The sequence below is a fragment of the Leuresthes tenuis genome, unplaced genomic scaffold (genome assembly GCF_036924035.1).
Source record: "Leuresthes tenuis unplaced genomic scaffold, fLeuTen1.0.hap1 SCAF_9, whole genome shotgun sequence".
Classification (NCBI taxonomy): Eukaryota; Metazoa; Chordata; class Actinopteri; order Atheriniformes; family Atherinopsidae; genus Leuresthes; species Leuresthes tenuis.
The window spans coordinates 8,808,885-8,829,762 of record NW_027325363.1 but is presented as its reverse complement, the minus strand read 5'-3'; the positions used below and the strand labels follow the sequence as shown (position 1 = coordinate 8,829,762).

The window sequence follows — 20,878 nt, the reverse complement described above, 5'->3', positions numbered from 1 at the left end:
TGGGCAGTCAGCGATGAAGGGAGGAATGGTTAACCGAAAGCATGAAGAGATTGAGAGCGGAGGGAGTCCCCAGAGATTTTCCCACTGAGAGACTGAGGCCAACAGCAGACACACAGATGTGTATATATATATATATATATATATATATATATATATATATATATATATATATATTCTTTTTTTTTTTTCAGGAGCTTTGGAGGAGTAACACAACAATTCTTCCTCCACCTCCTATTCAGATCAGTCAGAGACAAAGACCAAAGAGAGGGGTCTGATGGAGGAAAGCTGGGACACTGAAATGCAATGATATTTGGTAGACACAGTTTGCATAAAATCATCAAGCTGTTGTAAAACCTCACAGATTTCATCTGTACTTAAGCAGTAAACAACACATTTTCAGAATGACCCAAAAGGCAGATTTGTCTAATTAAGTTTTACCATCACCAGCAGCCATAAAACGTTTATTTATTTGATTGCCATTTCTCTTCAAGGAATGTCCTTGTGCCCACCCCAGTAACCTTGAGGCTAATGGTGGAGGTTAGTCTGAGATGGCGGGGGGGGGGAATACAAAATGAAATGAAAGAACTGAGGGTTGCTAATGAAAGCAGCAAGTAATGCAACACTGGGAACACGGTGAGTTTTCAATTTCTGGAAATTAATAATCTCCCTTCTCTCTCCTAATTTAATTTTTTCTCAGATGTTTCTGCACCAAACAGAGCTAAGGATACTAATACAACAGAGCTATTGTTGTATTTTCTCAGATTTCATAAAAAAATGTAATGCACTAGTTGCCCTGGACTCAATATCCATATACATGCATCATTAAAGTATTTATTTTTTCCTGTTGTGGGAAAGAGCAGGGAGAGTGAGGACAAAATGGTCTCAAATGAGGTCCAGGTGTGCTAGTAATCAATTTCATGGAGCTTGGTTTTGCAAGGCTGCATGCTGAAGGAGACTGTCATAATTGGGCCAACATTTCAGACAGGTCATGGGTTTACAGCATTCTTTTTAGGGTATATGTTATACACACAGAGATGCACAGATTCCTGTGAGAGCCCATAGAAATCACAGACCACCGAGCACAATTCAGACAGTGTTTTACCCCCAGTGTTTCAAGGACTGTTGCAGGTTTGTTCATTCCTCATAAGCGTTTTTCTGGCTGTGGTCAGATATACATCTCAGAGGACAACTTATGTTCAGCCTGTTAAAATTACCTAGAATGAGCTATTCAGGAGTCCAGGTGCTGCAAATCTAATGAACAGCAGGTAATTAAAAGATCAAAATATCCCCAGATTTATATAATATTTAAATGTACAACAGCAAACACTAAGGATCAATTTGTAAAACTATTTTTCATTAAAGTCTACCAAAATATATTGCCAGAAATATTCTTGTGACTGTCTGAGAGACACTTAAAGGTCTGTTTAGTGTTGTTCATGTCAGAAATAGTCATTACAATGACTCACTGCCGACATCAAATTCTCTAAAGAATATTTAATTAAATTAGAAAACTTTGTCTTAATTACTTCCATTTTACCATAGCAGCAGTAGCACAGGAAAGAGAAAGTCAAGAGGAACTGACATGTACTGGCATCCAGACACATCCACTGACAGAAAACACATTTATGCAGACTGCACACAAAAGAACATGCATCTTACAGTCTATTGCTTTCTTTTTTTTCCTGCCTTAATGGATCCAATTACTCTTTCAAAGACTGCCAACACTGTACCTTATGGTGAACCAATTGTGATGGTAATTCAGTTGTTTTTAATGGACACCCTCTCAATAATGAATCTGGGGGGGGAAAGATTTTCCAGACAAATTGCAACTCATGTGGTAAACGTAGATTATGCTAATGTGAGGTGCAGAGAGGTTGTCGTGTCTCGTGAGGTAGGGGGTGTCATATGTTTCCCTGTATAATGGAAGAACTGTTCTTGTAATTGCCCCCATTTTTGTCCACTAATGGGAAGCGAGGGGTTTGCGTGTAGCGTTAAAGTATGTCACTGTGTGTTAAAATGGCTTAGAAATGGACACATTAATGTCCCCTACCGAGACAGAGTATAGCATGTTTCATCATTCTGGATTGTTTATTAGTCGTGGTTTGAAACCTGGCTGTACTGCGTTGTTTGAGTGACTCAAATGACGACAGCACAGCAGATGGCTTTGAGAATTCTGTTTAGCATTGATGGACAGTTAACATAAACCAACTGCAGAGTATTGCTGTTGGTCTATTCAGTGTGATCCAGTATCATCTCTCTGATGTCCACCAGGCTCATGTTCTTGGCTTGTCTCCTGAACAGCCATGGAGTTCCCTCCCCTTCCACTCACAGGTTACTGATCTCTGACACTTACCAGACAGGGGCCAGGGTTGGAGACCACCGGACACAGAGGAGGTCACTGTATCCCATTTCATCAGGAAGGATGAATAGATCTTGGGCAACAAAACCCCATACTGCCCCTAGACTGCCTAGGGCACCGTGATCCAGAGAAAAGAGGGAGAGAGACTACAAAAGAATGACTGAAGTGCATTCCTGAAAGGAGGAGAGATGGGATTGAATGACAGGGGAGGACAGGGGGCCAGTGGTGACACTGGCAGCCAGTAGGATTGAATTTTCCCTTAAAAAGCAGGCTTGGAAAAACAATGACTTTGGCATCTGTCTGGAAGGGAGAAACAGAGACTGGGATTCTGTGCTGTCGAGTGGTGAGGGTAAACTGGAATGCCTTTAATGTAACCCTGCCTGGGCTCTCAGCAGATACTCCAAGGCTCTCCTTGTAGAATATAACATAAATCTAACTCTATAGCTGCTTCAATTAAAGTACACTCACCAACTCTGAAGCTTCCTTTTGTCGTGGAAAACACTTTGAATGAGAAGTTTACAGTGAATACCGGGGAGGACTGTGTACCAAGGTGACTTGTTTTGTCCTCAGGCCATATTCTACATTAGATAAGGATCAGCATTCCTTCACTCTACAGATGTAGGTCATGTGGCAGTGATGGTTCAAGCAGCATGTTTTATTTCCCATCACTATGTGTGGTGTGTATTTTCTTTTGGCATTGCATCTCATAGATTAAAATGAATATCTGTCTTTTTCTTTCTTCACTCTATTTGTTTTATTTCTCTTCACTGATGCAGCAGATATAAAACCACATCAACACATCTGTCAGGTTAATATACATACTATAACACAGTCACACATCAAAGTATGTTTGCTTTTCAATGTGGGAAACCAAGGGTTCATAAAAAAAATTTTTTAAAAATCAAAAGAATCAACCATATTTCAAGGTCGATACACAGTCGAAACAGACCAAAACTTTTTTGACAGACCTAATATTTAGGCGATTACTGTTATTCACAGAGGTGATGGTTTCTCAAGCCCTGAGAAGTCACTCAAATAGCACCAAAGCCCATCACAACAATTAGTCATGGACTTGGTGTGTGATCACTTGATTATTATGAAAGATCTTTCCATATAACTGTGTGTATAAAATAATCATTTCTGTCTATCACATGGTTATGACAGCCTATACACTATGAAGCCTGAAATGCATAGTGTGCAGAGTAAGTGTCACTAAGTCCATTTTCTTCCAGTTTCTTGTAAACCTTGTTGGTGTGTCTACTGAACTGGTGCAAGGATCCAAGATGATCATAGAAAATAGGCTTAGTGTGGACACTCATAAAAGTGGGCACGTGGACCAAAATGAATAAGAAATAAACCCTTTGTATAACATATAAACACACAGAGGAAGTGCTTCAATATCCTGCCGGAAAGAAATCTAGAAATTGACCCATGTGACATTTGGTTCAAGTCTTATTGAAGAAACTCCAGTGATGACGTGCAGAGGTTTAAATGCCTTCCTATGGTGGGAACTATCAAAGACAGAGATGTATATCAGCCAACTCTGCAGTGTGTGAGCAGACACAGGTCATCTGTGCCCAGTAGCTCAGTCAGAGGTCTCTACACCCTACAGTGCATCCCACAAGCACACTTCCCACTACTGATAACTGCTTATTTGTTGGTGGGATTCTGTGAATTATAGAGAGAGAGTATTTCCCCAGTGTCCATACTACTGTGGGACAGGAAGAGGCTAAATAGTGGCCAATTAGCTTTGATTCCTGGTCAATTAGTTGCTTTCTTATTCTACATTAGAGTGTATATTATCTTTGAGGAGAAGGAAATCATTGGATGGTTTTCAGGGACTCATTGAAAGTTCATGTTGTTTGTTAATACCCTTCCTTTTTTTCTGAAACTGCATGTTTTAAATGGATTGGCAAATTTTACTGAATTTAGTTTTAAGGTTGTTTCTTGGTGCAGGAATATTTTTGGAGCTTTGTGCTGTGCACTGAGACATGGCTGACATGAGAGGAGAGAATGCTTGGGCTTTGCTGGAAAGGAAATTGAAAAGAAGCAGAATAGCACGAGTCAGATTTCATGAAATAATAGCTGACAGAAATGGGAAAGGCAAGTCTTAGAGGCGCAGAGACAAGAACGATTTTGTTGTTGGCTTAAAAAAAAAAGACAGATGAAGACAAATATATCAAGGCCACAGTAAATATACCATTGTGTAGGCAGTTTAACTTGCACATGGTGTAGTGTGGTCTACAGTGTAGGCAAATGTCGCCACAGTGAAAGTTTTTGTAAATTGAGGTTGGCCTGTTTGAAATCTGATTCATTTTCTCTTACAGCATAATGCTGGGTTATTTTTCTGTTTCCTTTGGAGATTATCTAGAGGGACATTATTATTATTTATTTATTTCAGTTTTTTTAATTTTTTTACTCTGACAAACAAGAGTTCGGGCCAAGCGTGGCATCCTGGATCATGTCCATGCGTCTGTGGTCTTGGTGTTTCATGTTGACCTGCCAAGTTTTCTGTGCCAAAGAGATTAATTAAGTGCAAACCAGCACTGCTGTGTTATGCTGTCCCTCAGGCCATAGGTCAAAGGGCTGCTTGCTGGAGCTTTCCGCTCTGTTATGGCATATAGACACTTGTATGCCGTAAAGGCACAAGTGATCCAGCTGACATTGTAGGATATAAAAACACATCAGCCCAATAAGGGCTCTCTTGAATGCTTGCACATAGTGTGGAGTGGGGAGTTGTCCATTTTCACTTTAATTGTGTTGTTGTATCCATTAGCCCAGGGCTCGTTATGGGCTTGTGCAGGGTGTAGGTGTATGAGGATTCGTGCATGAAGCAGTGACGGGGGGCTTTTAGTAGACAGTCAAGAAGGTGGAGGGCCTCTTCAGCCTGGACATACCTCTTCTACCTCATGTAGAGTGGCCATGAATTGCTCTTACTACACCATTCATGTTGATCACTTCCATTCTCATGTGAGCCATTCCAAAAAATGGCTTTTGTCAGTGGTAGTGACTCTTAACTACATAATTTTGAGTACATTAGTGACATATTTCATATCGGAGCTCTGTTCACACTTGGAGTATATTTTAAGTAATGTAGCATGTGTTTGTGGCAGGCTTCAGTGACACAAAGGCAGAATCGTGTGGTCATGTTGGTGAATTGATATTGTGCTTCATCTGTCCCTCAGCGTTATTTTACTTTCTTTGTCATCCCTGGAAAAGTCATTTGATTTGGATCAAGAAGATATGTTTTCATGAATTGGATCTATCTCTATGGCTGGCCTTGTGCCTGTGTGTACTGGAGGGCCACACCACAGTCCTGTTTTGTATATCACAGAAAGGATACAGTAAAGGTAAAGGAAAGAACAACTTATGATAAATGTCTTACATGAGCATCATCCAGCCCAGTAATCATTTTTACTAATGACTCCCTCATTTACAAATGAGGGAGTCATTAGTAAGAACTTGGAAACTTACATGTTTGACAAAAACATATAACACACATTTGCTTGGCAACCTGAACTGCAATCAAAAATGTGTAACTTGAAGTGAATCAAGTGAACATTTGCTCATTTCAGTCTGTTTCAGTCTGGAGTTCAAGCTGGTGCATTGGCTTTGTCAGAATGATGGCTCAAAATACATTTTCTCCATGCCGGGTGCCAAAAATAGCCTCAATTTGTGCAGGAAACTCCTTTAATTCCTCTTTAAGAAGCTTAAAGCTAAGCATTATGCTGTTAAACATGTTCAACAGTATTCACATAAAAAAATGATTTGAGAAAATAATTCAAATTTTGATTTATATTATGTTTTTTCTAAGCTATTTCTCCTAGAATTTAAAATAGTAGACTACAGATACCAAGTACATGCCAATGTGAAGAAATGATACAATGAGGCTATTAAATCTACCTGTGTATACATGCATGACAAAGAGATTATCAGCCATCACTGTGCAGAGACATCCCATACAGCCTTGTCTGTCATTACAAGAGAATGTTGCTCTGTGACCAGTTCTGTCCCCAGTGACTCTTACAGTATCATGCTCAGGCAAGCACAGCAAACCACCATGGTGTACAGTAAGAGTCACATCGTGTGTCTATGAAGTGTTAAGTGGGGCGGGTAAAATAGATGGTGACAGATAGAGGGTCAGACACGAGGATTGTAAGGACAAAACATTAGTTGGGTTTTTAACCGCATGATGACAGAGCTCATGCTGTTCTTGCAATGTCTCTGTTTACTAGTCAGGGTTTCTACTCTCTTAGCTTTGTAGTAGCCTTGTCAAGAGACGAGGTGTTCACTTTAACATCGCTCAGTCACGGTGACATACTCTCTGGTTTTCCAGGCGCTGCTCCAGTTTTTTCTCTTTCCCTTCAGTCTACAGTTAGGAGAAGGGGTGGGGCAAAACTCTGACACATACAATTAATCAGATAAGCAAGCAGACACAGACTATGTGAGATGCTATTGGGAATGAAGACATATATAGCCAGTTGCAACTTCTTGGATACTTCATATGATTTACTAGCTTGTAAGTATGTGTGTGTGTGTGTGTTCATATTACAAATCTGCTATTTTATTTTTAAGATTTCTATTAAGAAGTGGACTAATACCACAGAATGAAGAGAGCGATGTTAGATGTGGTTGTTATGCTCTGGTTAGGTATCTACTACCTGTGTGGTGTTTTCACTCACCAACCCAAACACACTGGAGGTCCCTGGTTGTCTTCCACGATTTTTCTCTACTCCTTGTGTGTATTTTCACTGTCTCTGTTTTGATATTTGACCCCATGCTAATTAACTGCACTATGACAATTTGGCGGATCAGACCGCAGCAGTTGTGTACTGCATGTATCTCCTTCAGGCGTCCTCTCAAGTTTGAGCTCTCATGTGAGCACCTTGTCTGATGTGGAATCACTGGTCAACCAAACACTTCAATGTCCTCAAAAGCTGTGCTCGACTCATCTCAAAGCTGTCTCTCATCACAAAGGCTGTGCTGAAACCACAGAATGGTGTGTGTGATAAAAGAGGGCCTGGGTTATTGAGCTCACATCCATCGCCACTTCAAAGCCCAGCAGAACCTATAGGACTGTTTACTATTGTCTGTTATGCAGGTGTGCCACCTCCCACAGCCTCTGGAGATCCCAGAAAGCCACAGAGAGGGTTTGCTCAGATGGTATCTCTGTAAAATACAGACAATATGGCGGAGACTCAGACAAAAGAAGGCATGTGGACTTTGGTACTGCAAGGATGTGTGTTTGCAATCAGTGCTCAACTCTGTGGGCAAATCCAAATGTTTGCAAGGAATAAAATGTTTTGTTTCTGGCCAAGTTGAAATATGTGCAGTTTTGTGGCATTTTCCTTCAGACATAATATGACGCAGCTGTGCCAGTCTCCTCTCACTCGAAAAAATGCAGATAAGGTGGAATGAAGGATTGCTTGAGTTTGTATGCATTGGTATTTTTTAAATGAGGTGCTCTTACTGGTCAATGCTAACCATCCTTCTTATGCATCTTATCTTTTCTCTTTTGTTTTCAGGTGTGATGGACTACTAATATAAGTTAAGCAACTCTAAACCTTTTTCAGGCTGATGCTATACAATCTCACTTCACCACTGAGCCTTCGTACATGTTGTATATGTGGTGATATGTGTCCTTCACTTTTTAAGGAATAAGCAGTTCTTACTTATAACCCTCCAACATGTAACTGAAATACAGGAGCATTTTATTGATGTCACCCATATGGTCTGTGCTTCCTGGCAGGTCTTACCCACATGATGTGAACTGCTCTGAACTATTTTGCTCTGCTTCACAATAAACTGAGTGCCCTCATCTGCTGCTCCAGAGGGCAACAAGCCCCATCACATCCAGGCCCTGATCTGCTTTTTCTCCTTTGTTGCGCACAATGTAGCTTTTTAGCTGCACGGTCTGTTATCTTGGGTTGGCTGGCATATTTTGGACTCGGCAGAAACTAAACATGGATTTATTTGATGATGTGCTCAAAGGGGGAGGTGGTTGCAGCATTTTGTGATAAATTGTCTACCATGTTGTCTTATCTCAGAGGATATGAGGTGAACGGAGGGAGAGTTTATCTGCTACATCCTGACTTCTGAAGACAGAGAATGTTCAGTTTGCTAAAGAGATACTAAGGGAGATGAAGATGGTTGTGCGGGCTTCGTTGCCTGCATGTTGATCTTGTACTCATCTTTTCTGACAGGGGACAGTTTCAGGGAGTGCTTCATGTTTGCTTTCTCACTCTACGTCCCAGAGAGTATAGTGCATCAGTTGGGTCAACAGGTACTAACAAGATGTACCTGACCACACGACCTGGAAGCTCTTAACATGATGCTGTTTGTTTGCGCATGTCTGTCTCTCTCAGGCACACACTGAACTGCTCTCAGTGGCAGTAAATGTGACACTATACTAAAACTATGAGTGGCTTTAGGGCATTTTTCTCTTGAATAATGCAAGCTTAAAACATGTAAAGTTATTTGTCCTAGTCTTGTTTCTTTTATATCCTCCTTTGGACACCAAACTGTCCAGCTCATACATTTCTGCTTCTCCCTTTGGCAGTTAATTCACATGTCCACCACTATCCCAACACTCCTCTGCAAATTGTCCGCTCACTTCTTTCTACTCATTTCTTAAACTTCCTTTCCCCTAGCTCCTTACCTCACCTCTGCACCAGATGGGCTCCTCTTCTCTTTAAAAATGATTTCTGTATGACGCACAGCGTTGGATGTTGGCAATGGCATCTGTGGTGTCTTTGTAGACACCTGCTCAGCAAATTTGAGAAGAAGAGGAAAAGGAAGATACAGATATCAGTGGTTGGGATCCAAAAAATAAACTGCTCCTTAGAAAACAACATTTCTGCTTCTAGACATTTTGCATAGTGTCTGCAGAGTAGAGAAATTAAAATGACAAAATAAAGTGCAAATAGGACCAGGGGGATGAGTTGGCCTTATTAAAATAAAATGGCAACATGCAAACAGCTTATCATTTGATTAGGTTTCTTACCACCCTTGCCAGGCCTTCTCTTCTTACCAAAAGGATTAACTGCCTGAGGAATGTGATTAAATGTACACATTGTTTTTTTAGATTTGGATGTTTAAAAGATCCTTCAGCCAGCTGTATTACAGAGTCTACAGGGGATAGGATTGAAGAGATATGAGACCAGAATTTAATATTCTCTTTCAATGACCAGTCAAGCCAGCAGATGTTCTCTATTAAGAATATCTTGTATTAGAACAATTGTATTTTGTAATGTGAAAATGTCCTCTTGCATGTCATAATGATAGTTATCACCTACAATTTTAGAGCTTTTCTCACAGGATGCAGACGCCACAACATTACATAACTTAAATATGTTCACAGATGTGAAATGTAATGGATAGCTGCATAAGTTAATTGTTTTTCATCAGAGCGAAATTTCATTTGCGTGTGAAAAAACATCTTCCTGTGATTTTTAAAGATGAACATCCTATAATTATTTCCAAAAAGATGTCGATGGACTGAGTTAGGACTGAGTCAGAGGTACAGTGCAGAAATCAAAATGGCCACCCAAAAAATAAATTTTGGCTGCCAAGCTCGAATTTTGTAAGTCTATGCAAGAAGCACACAGTACCTCAGAGGAGGAAAAGATTTCTCTCCCGCCTCAATAAATCTAACAGATATTTTGGAGTTCTCTGAGAGTCGCATTGGTGCGGTAGTTTTAAATTTCCCATGCTTCTGGGCTTGGCTTCGAACCCTGGAGAGCAGCATAAATCAGCTCACTAGGATGTTTCAGGCATGTTCACAGTAGCAAAGTATCCCATAAAACAAAGGAGAAAAACTGTGGCATAACATTTCTTTAGTCTGTGGCCCATCAAATGAAAAATTAAAGTTGGAAAATCCAGGACTTAAGATCAGTCTTGAAACCTTACACAGTGTTAATTTCACAGGGATCACTGTAATTTCTGGCAAATTTGTGCAGTGCAGTGAAAATCTATAGCACCGAAGTGTTGGCAGTGGTCGTGTAGGAAAACGCACTCACTTGTTAGGCAAGTGCTGAATATGAAATTCCAAAACTATATCTCCTCCTGGCACACTATATCATCCCATTCTTTTGGGTATCAGTTCCCACTGTAACAGATCTCCTTTTAGATAGGGTTATGGACATCTTTTCATCTTCTCAGGGTCCATCTGGGACCGTTTAGGGTGCATGTGGAAACCATTGAAATAGGGACGGCAGCTGATCAGAGAAAGATGTGCCCCTCCAGAGCTGCAGCACATGTTTGGATCCCAGTACCCTTATTTGCTTTGTCTCACCCTCTTTAACATTCCTTTGCCCTACATCTGTGGAGGACCCCCAACTCACCATTTTACTTAACCTCTACAAACTCTTCCCGACTATGTTCCCCTTCCTCCTTCCTTCCCTCTTCTCTCTGTCTCCTCTGTGCCTGGTAAAGTGATTGGATAGGGATCAGGATGGTGGAAATGAAAGTGGCCATGACGAAAGGCTGAGGGATCTGCTGTAACATTACATTTGGATCCCCTTGTGTTTTTTCCCTTCCTCATTTTCCTCTGAGCCTGCCTGTTTCCCTCCCCACAGCCGATATCATATTACTCTTCCCGAGTCACCTCTGCAACAGCCGCTGATGTAATCCTAGTTTATAGGCCTGTCCCAACCAAGACACTGTTTTCCACAACAATCACTCACTCCTACCGTTTCTCAAACCTCTATCAAATTAAGCTCTCATTGGAAACTAAGTGTATTAAGCAGAGATTTCCATTACACTAATTATAGATGAAAGGGAGACTTCTAACTTTTCTGCTTTAAATTAGTTTAGTTGACATGTGCTGCAAAGACATCCGCACACTGCGTGTCTACTGGATCTCATTAAGCACGCATTAATAAGGTGAAGTCCAAACAGACTGGCAGCAGAGTCATTTGGGAGAACTAAAACACAAGCAAACACACCTAAACACACATAAGTGCTGATTCAAACGTGGTAGACTTTGCCATACTGTGCTGTTGAAGTGGAAGTTGTTATATATTAACCTGTGAAAGTTTCAGTTAACCTGCAATGAGCAGGAGCTGGCATGAGGCACAGTCATTGTAAATATCTCATCTCCTGCTCCACACCAGGATCTCATTGCCCCTGCTTGGCCCTGTTTTCACAGCACTGCTATATAATACCTCTGTATCAGTCTCCAGTGTTTGTGGATAATATAGCTTTGTTTTGGGAAGACGAGCAAGAGACTGGGGAATGGCCTGTTATCTGGCTGTGAGATCTCAGAATAATAGTGAAGTGAAAAGATTTGCAGCAGATGTTTGTACTCCAAAATACTCTCGTAAGGGCAAGGAGCAGGTCAAATTGTACTCTGCAGGCAAGCGTGCTGTGTTTATGGATTTAATTTCTCTGATGGCGTGAGTAAGCCAGCTGACAGGCTCCTCTTACAGAACACCCTCCTGTCCACGATCATGAGTTATTCATCCTGCACAAATGAGTCCATATCATTGCATGTCACATTCAATTAAGACCTGTGCCATCCTGACTGTTACTTATTCGTTTATCCATTGCTGTATATTCTCCTCTGTTGGTCATTCTCCTCTGCTCTCGTACACACGCTATACAAATTAGCACACAAACAAACATGCATGTGAAAACAGACAAGCACATGGATCTCGGTTCCGCAGGAAGGAAAACAAGTTGTCTCACATCTCCTTTTTCAAGGGTCCCATGGCTGGTCTGAGTCCAACACAGCTTCTTTGTCATAATAAAAATGAGGAGGGGTCAGATGTGGAGGACCAGTAGAGGAGGTCTAGGGGGGAGGGGCTGAGGGGGCTCCAAGGGCCAGGAATGTTAATTGGGAAGATTGTTTTAATAAGGTCCTCATCTTTGCAGATGCTGGGAGAGGGTTAGCTAGTGGGGCCACACAGACGGGTGGGCAGCTCATAGATATTGTCAGACAACATAACTGACACCACGTGAACTGAACTGTGTAAAACTCAGAGTGTAAAGTAAATATATTCCAATACTTTTGATGTGTTCATGGCTGCTTTTCTGAGGGTAAAGGATTTACTGAAATAATCATTCAATGGTGACAAATGTGCAATCTGTATATCCACCAGCTGTGTGTTATGTAAAATCCAATCGCACTGTGAAGACTCAGACAGACTTAGGCTGAAGAAAGGCAGAAAATGGACAACAGTACTGAGCAAAGAAAGAAACAGTTAATAAACGCTTATTTCAACCAAGCTGCAAAATATGTGATCGGCATCTCTAAGATTTCCTTCTCTGCTCCAAAAATAAATCAGTTTTGCTCATGTCACAGGACTAAAGAATTACACTGTCAAAATTCAACAGCATCATTTATTTCCAGAATCTGACCTAATTTATCTGGATGACACATGGAACCTAAATCAGCATTCTCATAGGAACAAGAGTCTTCCCTAAAGACTTTTTTACAGACTAATTTACAGAGATATGTCAGTCATACCTACAATAACAAGGAAAAGGAACAAATTGGAAATTCTAACATGCTCACTAACCTCTACTATTGTACTCTGAATATACTGAGCCCATCTCAATTTTCCTGAAATAAAAATGTTGCTTAAAGTGTAAAGACTTCATATGCTGTGTATCGCTGTAGCTTTGCTTTGATGTCACAGTGAGATTTCATTGTGTGTGTAATATACACATTGTTTATAGACTTAACACAGAACAGAGCCACTCTGCCCCTGTCTGTGTTGTGTTTGAGAGGGAGAAAGAGTTAAAGAATGAGAGAGCATACTGTACAGGTGTACCTGTTTGTGTGTATGATAGAATTACATCTGCACCTTTGTGTCTGCATGCAGCGAGCCAAAGGCTCGAGGCTGTATTGTGAGTGATTGGAGCCGAGTTACAGAACTTCTTAGTTCCTCCTTCTCCTTTGGGAGTATTCAGCAAAGCTCAATGTAGACTAGATTGAAATATATATATATATATATATATATATATTTATTTTATTTTTTATTTTTTTGCATATTCCTTTTGGACATAAATATAGAGCCCAGTCCAATTTATGCCATATGTGGAGATCTCATAAACATATTTTTTTCAGAACAGATACTTTGGTGTTGACTGCTGCTGTGTTGTTGGTGTCATAGGTTGTCCTTTGTTGGGAAGGTGGTGCAAATTAAGGTAATTCTCTGCTTGTAAAGTATGTTTATTTACCTGCTTTTCCCATCTTTAGCTCCCTCATTACTGTTTTACTACATTGTGAAACTCTCCGTAAGGTCTATTTAGGAATGGAAACAGATCATTGGCATCAAGTTTACGTTCAGTAAATGTGGAATTTTTTTAATCTAACTTTGCCTATACTTGATGAGAAAGCAGCACTAAGTGCATTTAGAAACCACAATATCCAAGACTGTTTCCACAACAGGTAACAGGCTCCCTTTGAGAATCAAAACAGTCTCAAAATCACTTTCATATGTAGTAGGGTGTGTGGGTTGATCAGAAGCTCACAAATCCACAAAAGGCTTGTCAGTGTTTTTCAGTCATTAAATTTAAATGTGATAATTCCATGCAGATGTTCTTACACATTTTGTTGCCGGGTGTTCCTATCAGGATTTTATTGGATTTGTATTTTTTTCCCTTGTTGTAACGTATTTGTTCCAAGAGAAAGAGGAGTAAAGTTCCTGAGTCGTGTTTTTTTTCTTCTACATCCCTGCCTCTGTAGCTCAAGCACTTGAAACACTCTTTATTTTAGCCCAGCTCCTGCTCACACAGCTCTCCGCTCAAACAAGTGCTGTTTATTGAACTATGAGGTGCCAAGTCACTCACTCACTCAGTCACTCACATAAACCTGCCTCCTTGCTGCCCTCTGTGCCTTTCACCGTGTTCGCCAAACGCCATCTCTCTCTTCAGGTCTGACGAGAAGACTTATGACCATTTAAACAAACACAGGCACTCAATGGTCTCTCTGTCTGTGTGGCTGTGGGGCACGATTTCCTTTATGTGGGGTGTGTGCTTGTGTGCGTGAGAAAATGATTGCATTTCTCTATGTATAGAATTAATGCTGTTTCTGTCTACATGCAAACCAGAGATTGAATCAACCAAATGCCCCCTGCCACTGTTTACCCACTTTAGGACAGAGGCAAGTGCAGACATGCCCTTTTCTGTGCCACTTATAGGTCTGCTTTGACTGCCAGTTCCAGGTATAAGCTGTAAACACCTGGCACAGTGCAGTCTAAATGCCTTTACCCTTCATACCCTTATCCCAACTTCTCTCATCGCATACATCAGAGGGGCCAGTCTGATTCATTTCCCTACATGGCATGCTAACTGTAAACCCAGAACACATGTGCTCATTTTCTTAATGCTGATCGAAGCACTGTGTCAGTGTCTCATCTGATCACCAAAAGCAGCATTTCTTTATCATGCCATAATGGTCTGGTCTCACCTTAAATGAGCATGACTCTGTATTGTCTTTATCTTTCAAAGCCTCAAGCTCCTCCTGCATTTAGGTCATGTATTTCCATGAGATTATGATGCTGCAAGTAAGACTACTTCTGGATGCATGTTAACAGGCACGTGTCTGTGTTGTGTTTTCATTATGGACTCACATTTTCGGGCTGTTACAGGGCCATCAGGGCATCCCGTCTGTTCAGTGACATAACACTGCATTTGAGACCAGATGATGACCTCATAGCATATGTGATGTGCAGGTGCAAACCCTAAAGACCAGTGGGGTAATAGTGTCTCCTCTTGTTGATGTATTTATGGGTGTTTGCAAGATTTCTTGTGATCAAGCAGGCACTTAGGCTGTCAAGCATTTTTAACTGATGTTATTTCGCAGATGTGACCTCATATGGAATGTCACGGTTGTCGAGTAAGCTTCCATTGTTTTCAAAATGATTTATAGATATAGAATTTGAACATAAATTAGAAATCAATAAATCAAATCTCTAAAGCAGAAAACATTTAGAAGAGGAAAATGTGTGAAGACTTTATTGCAATATTTACTATCATTTCAACTTTTGTTCTTGTCAGTTTTATCTCTGTGTTTGTGTATGAGATCAAAGATGGGAAGTTTATGTATGTAATCATCTACCTCAGACAGTGTTATGGGTGTGCTTGGTGCTGGATTGCTGGAGAGGATCGAGTGTCTGCAAGGTGGGCAAGAAGGCATGATCTCAAAGCAAAGGAACGAGAGCCAGATTGTGAAAAAGAGGAAAGTCTGCTGTGTCCAATCTCATTTCTCTGGTGGTGGGGTCAGGGGGGCACAAGGGAATGAGAGGGAGAAGGGAGGCGATGTGTCTCCAGAGTACTGTAGGAGTCCTGTTATATCTTCACACCCACCAGCAAAACTACAGATTTATGCAGTGCAAACACACTCACTGTACGCAAAGCCTCTGGCAAATAATCCACCTGCAACTGCCTTTGCAATGGGGCACCATGGGTTAGAATGCCATCGTTATGCGCCTGTCTTTCATGTAAGCTGCTCAGGGTGTGTGAGCTGAAAAAGAGGTAAGATAAAGAGGTCACATGCTGAGAGGGGAGAGAGAAATTTCAAGACATAAAGACACATTGAGAATGAAAGATGTTTGACTCCTGGGCCAATGCTGGAGGCAAGGTGAAAAGCATCAAGATGGAGGTACATAACGTAGCTGCATTATGAATAAGGCAGGTTTTTAACTATGGCATAAACAATACTCATTAATCGGCAGTGGAATCGGCAGTATTACACATTCATTCAAGATTTTACGCTTTCATAAGTTTTAGCAACTGTGGATATGTTGGTGTTTTACATGTGAAATAATTCCATACACCACTTTTTTCTTTTGTTTCTACTTGTTTTTTCCACAGCCATAAATGTATTATAACCAAAATCCTGTCAATATCTTGACAGTAAATAATATAGCTGTGAAAAATGAAATAATTAGGACAGTCAGCACAATGCTACTACAATTGAAGCTTTAAGCAATGAACATCTGAGGCTGCTGCTGGGCTATTTGATGTTTTCAAAGGGGTTCATTATATTGTGCATTCATCCCTGTCTAATATCCTCAGATAATATTCGATGTAAGTTCCCTGATATCCTGACTTTGTTACAGCTTGTGAAGCATATAAAGTTGAACTTGGACTACCTTCAGGCAACCTGGAAGAGTTACAAAAACGAAGCAAAGGTCTTTTTTTTCTTTCGCTCCCACTTTACCTCATCTCTTTAGTTCCCTTTCTCTGGTCTCTTCAGTCACTCTGCTTCCCTTTTGTGGTTAGCCATGTCCATTTGGTTGCAAGAAAAAATCCAAAGCCAAAGGCGAGACCCATGCTGTGTCTCTGCAGGATTGACTCCGTGTGTCTTCTGATAAACCTTTAATTCCCTGGTGGGTCTGTTTCTGTATCCTTCCAGAGATTTGTGGGGAGCTTGTTTTACTTGGTTTAATTTCCTCAGAACAAAGCTCATCTGATCTTCCCACCCAGACTTGTGTGTGGCATTAAGTCTTCATTTTCATTAATGTTGTAGGGGCAGCACGGGAATCTCATTTTAATTTGACATTTAAACATCTGTTTTCAATTTCCTGAGGAAAAGACTGCATGTGTGTGAGTGTGGACAGGGGATAGCTTGTGCGAGTGATGAACCTGTGAGTTTTCAGAACTGAGAGCAGCCATCTCAGCTGACCTTTAAGGCAGGGGTTGGATTTAAGAAATGATGGCAGCTAATTGCATTAGCATCCGCACAGCACCAGTTTGCTACTGTGGACTCAGGGAGCAATTTATTATACCGTACAGTAGAGCATGGCTGTGCGGAGCTTGGCAGGGCCTAAAAGACTTTTACGTTTTTGTTGTTGTTAGATCTAAATATCTGTTGTGATAAATGCATGTGGTTGTCTCATGCACAGTCAGTTAATCTTGTAGCAAGGCATGTCAGCCATGTGAGATAAGAGGTGTTTTGTTCTGACACTACAGAAAAGAGGAAATGCAAAGCAGAACAGATCACTTTACCTTGCCAAAGCATACTGATATTTGTCGAGGTCCGGATATCCACCCTGTTCCATCCCATCATCAGCATATTTGAGCAAATCCAGGATGGACAAAGAGGCGTCTTCATGCTGGGACCTGTGACTTTGGCCAATTTCCACATATTAAGCTACAAACTGAAAATCTTTCTGTACAAACACACATACATACACACACTGAGTTTGGCCTTCCTGTTAATAGCCCAGGAAATATTATCTGCTGGGGGACAGCTGCAGACTCACAAGAGAGACAGAATGGTAGAGTAGGCTCATTATCCCAAACACAGATACAGACCACACCGCACACATGCACACTTTCAGGACAGCACACAATGTGAGCATTTTTCTATTCCAGTTCTGGATTTCAGAACGGGAACAATATAGACAACTAGGGCCTTATGCAGTATGTATTTAGGAAGTTATGCCCTCTTTAAACCCACGAGGGGGGCGGTCAGAAGCAACTGATTCTGCCGCAGCTCCGGATCTGACAGAGTTTCTGGCAAAAACGTTGGGGCTTAGTACCCCATCCAGATCTGGGCCAGTCTGTCTGTCTGTCTGTCTGACCGACTGTCTGGCTGCGTCTGCCTCCTCCTTGCTCCCTTTGCCTCCATCCCAGAGGAATTTGTTTTTCACTACGCAGATGTTCAGGGCTGTCCGCTGTGCTTCACTCAGCTGTGTTTATAACAAAGAGGTGTTGCTTTGGAGGAGAAGAGAGGGCAGTGAGGTGGGGGAGTAAGTGCCGATGAGGAGCCACAGAGGTCACTGCGCTGTTGGTGTAAACACCAAATGATGCCAGCTCTCCCCCGGGCCCTCAACAAGTCAATACAGCATCTCTTTTTTTTTTCCCACTCTATTTTTCTTACACATTCCTTTTTATTTTTTAGAGGGATGGATGTATACGAACGTTGGCTAAAAGAGATATGGTGAGGCCAGCAGGGGAGATAGAAATAGCCCACTGAGAGGAGACGATGCACAATTAATGTCACAATGTTACTGAGCTCACTCACTCGCTCACTCACTGCATTTATTTCAGACTCTCCAACAGCTAACCATTCTTGAGTAAACAAACTCTTAAAGAACATTATGAGGCTCAGTCAATTGTAAAAAAAAAAAAAAATGTAAATCATTAATGTTAAAAAAGAAAATAAATGTTTGAAACTCTAAAAGATCCCTTTTTGAAATGATCTAAGTCATTGTTGGTAACCTCATTTTAATCCTGAAGGCTGATTTCACAATAAACTTCGTCAGAACAGATTGGCCTTTCTGATACAAATGAAGATAGTTTCTTCAGATGAAGTTAGTGCTCTAATGGATCGGATGTTTTTGTGTTTACGTTTGCATTCCTGAATGACTCAATCTGTTGTTAACCATTCAAAATGAACTCACACACAGCTGCACTGCTGAGAGTGAGATGGATCAGAGTGAGTGCAGAAAAGGCGCTCTCATAGCTGCTTTTCATCCGTTTAAAGCTCACTGTTAATAGATTTGTGGACGTACAGTGTGTTTCCACCTCAGCAGTGGCAGCTGCAATGTATGAGTCAAATTATGTGACAAGTCATCTTGTTTCCCTTGCGATGAATATTGTTCTGTTTTCATGAATCATCTGTGTGTAGGTGTGATGATACTGTAAAAGCCCTTCATTTTCTAAAAAACAAGCAAAATAAAATAGAAAAAGGAAAAAAGGGTTTTACTGCTAGATTAAAAACTTAATGTTGCATAAAGCAGTATCTGGATAACTCGGGATGGACTCATTAAGAGCTCAGAGGGTTTAGTCAGGAATTTGTTGGTTGTCAGTAGGTGAGGGGTCCTTGAGCGAGCCTTACTTTGATCTGTAACTGAGGTGACTTGAGAGCAAGCTGAGGAGCGTGGGACAATGGATAGCGAAAGCTTGTTTTTATCTCCAAAACGCAGACAAAATAACTCACAGGCTTTCATTCATGACACAGGAATGCATACACACTGCATGATGATCTTTATTTAACATGCGGCCTGATTTTTCTGAATACAAGCACTTCTTTCATACATCTTATATGAATATGTAATGGAGCTGGGAAAATGATTAGTGGCATACTGTCTGCAGAAAGTGAATGTACTTTGACCTGCTTTGGTGTGACAGCAAAATGGTAATGATATTAATGTGATATTCTAATGGGACAGGTAAACTGATATACTAAGGTTTTGCATTCAGCCCCCAAAGAAAATCTGACTTACTTGGTTCTTACTTTTTTAATCTTTTCAGCATCAAATTTGTATCAATGAATTAGATCTGAGATCAAAAGGCTGCAGACCTCTCATATCGTAATAATGAAAATCAAATGATATGTTGTATTTTTTAAAGCACTTCCAGCTGGGGAAATCAATGCAAATAAGAATCATATCCTCTCCTCAACGAGACAGGGATGGCAGATTGGATCTAATGTTGATTTCCAACCATGTCAAGAGAGAAAGGGAGGATGACTGCAGGGGATATAAATATAGACTGTCAGGGAGAGATGAAGAAGTGATGATGGAGAGGTGATGAGCAGTGTATACTGAATATGTGTATGCATGATTATACTTTTTGTAGATCTGTGTAGTTTAGTCAACAAAATGGAAGGTCATTGCTGTTAGAAATGGTGACTGCCATCAATACGTGATCATCACTGCTGCTGTGAGATGTACTGGCTGTAATGTAAAAGGGATAGACAGGCTGTTACATGTTTAGCAGTGTATACAGCCTGAAGCATGAATGTCTTTTTATATTTAGTAAGTATTGCATGCAGTACACCAGCAGCGACATGTACCCAGAGTTGTCAACTATACAGAGCTTATTGTGCATGTTAAAAAGTGTACTTCCTTGTTGCTTTTACTGACAGCTTTAAACACTGAGCTTTTTTTTTAACCATGAAATCTTCTGTTTCGTTAACTAGTCACTTTTCTGTACTTTTCCTTCGTTAGGACAAGTTTACAGCTTGTTAATTTTTCATCTGTCTCCCTCTGTATTCTTCTAGTTCTACGTGATGACTTCAGACAAAACCCTGCAGATGTGATCGTGGCGGCCGGAGAGCCTGCGGTCCTGGAGTGCCAGCCTCCTCGCGGACATCCAGAACCCACCATTTCATGGAAAAAAGATGGAGCAAATATTGATGACAGAGATGAGAGGATCACAGTGAGTATTCCACACTAAATGACCAAGATCAAATCTGCCGAAGCCTACTGGAGCAAAGATGATGTGTTTCAATGTATTAGATCGATTGATGCAGTGATGCAAGTCAAGTCATTCCCAAAACCTCAGATTTTATTGAACGATTGATTTGTTTGGCTTATTTTTCACATGGAGCAATTTCCAAACCCAAAACACCTAATTTGCTGGCTAAAGCCTTTAATAACTGAAGTTAGAGTTAGTGTTGCTCATTTGGTCAGCAGCAGCGCATTGATTAGGACTGCATGTTGATGAGATCAACCAGGAGGAGAGTACCTCAGGAGGGAAAAAGGCGCTGACCAGAATCGAAGAATTGAAAGTTCTACTCAGCAGCAGCTGCAGCTACAGAATCTAAACTATGTACTT

General features: G+C 40.9%; 1 protein-coding gene across 2 annotated transcripts in view; it reads left to right on the top strand.

Annotated features, from left to right (window-relative positions):
• robo1 (roundabout, axon guidance receptor, homolog 1 (Drosophila)) overlaps positions 1–20,878 on the top strand; it is a 190,636-nt gene that overhangs the window by 131,261 nt on the left and 38,497 nt on the right. For both annotated transcript variants that reach the window (XM_072392174.1, XM_072392175.1), the window contains one exon: positions 20,322–20,479. In XM_072392174.1, the coding sequence (XP_072248275.1) occupies positions 20,322–20,479 (158 nt within the window). The remainder of the gene's footprint in view (positions 1–20,321; positions 20,480–20,878) is intronic.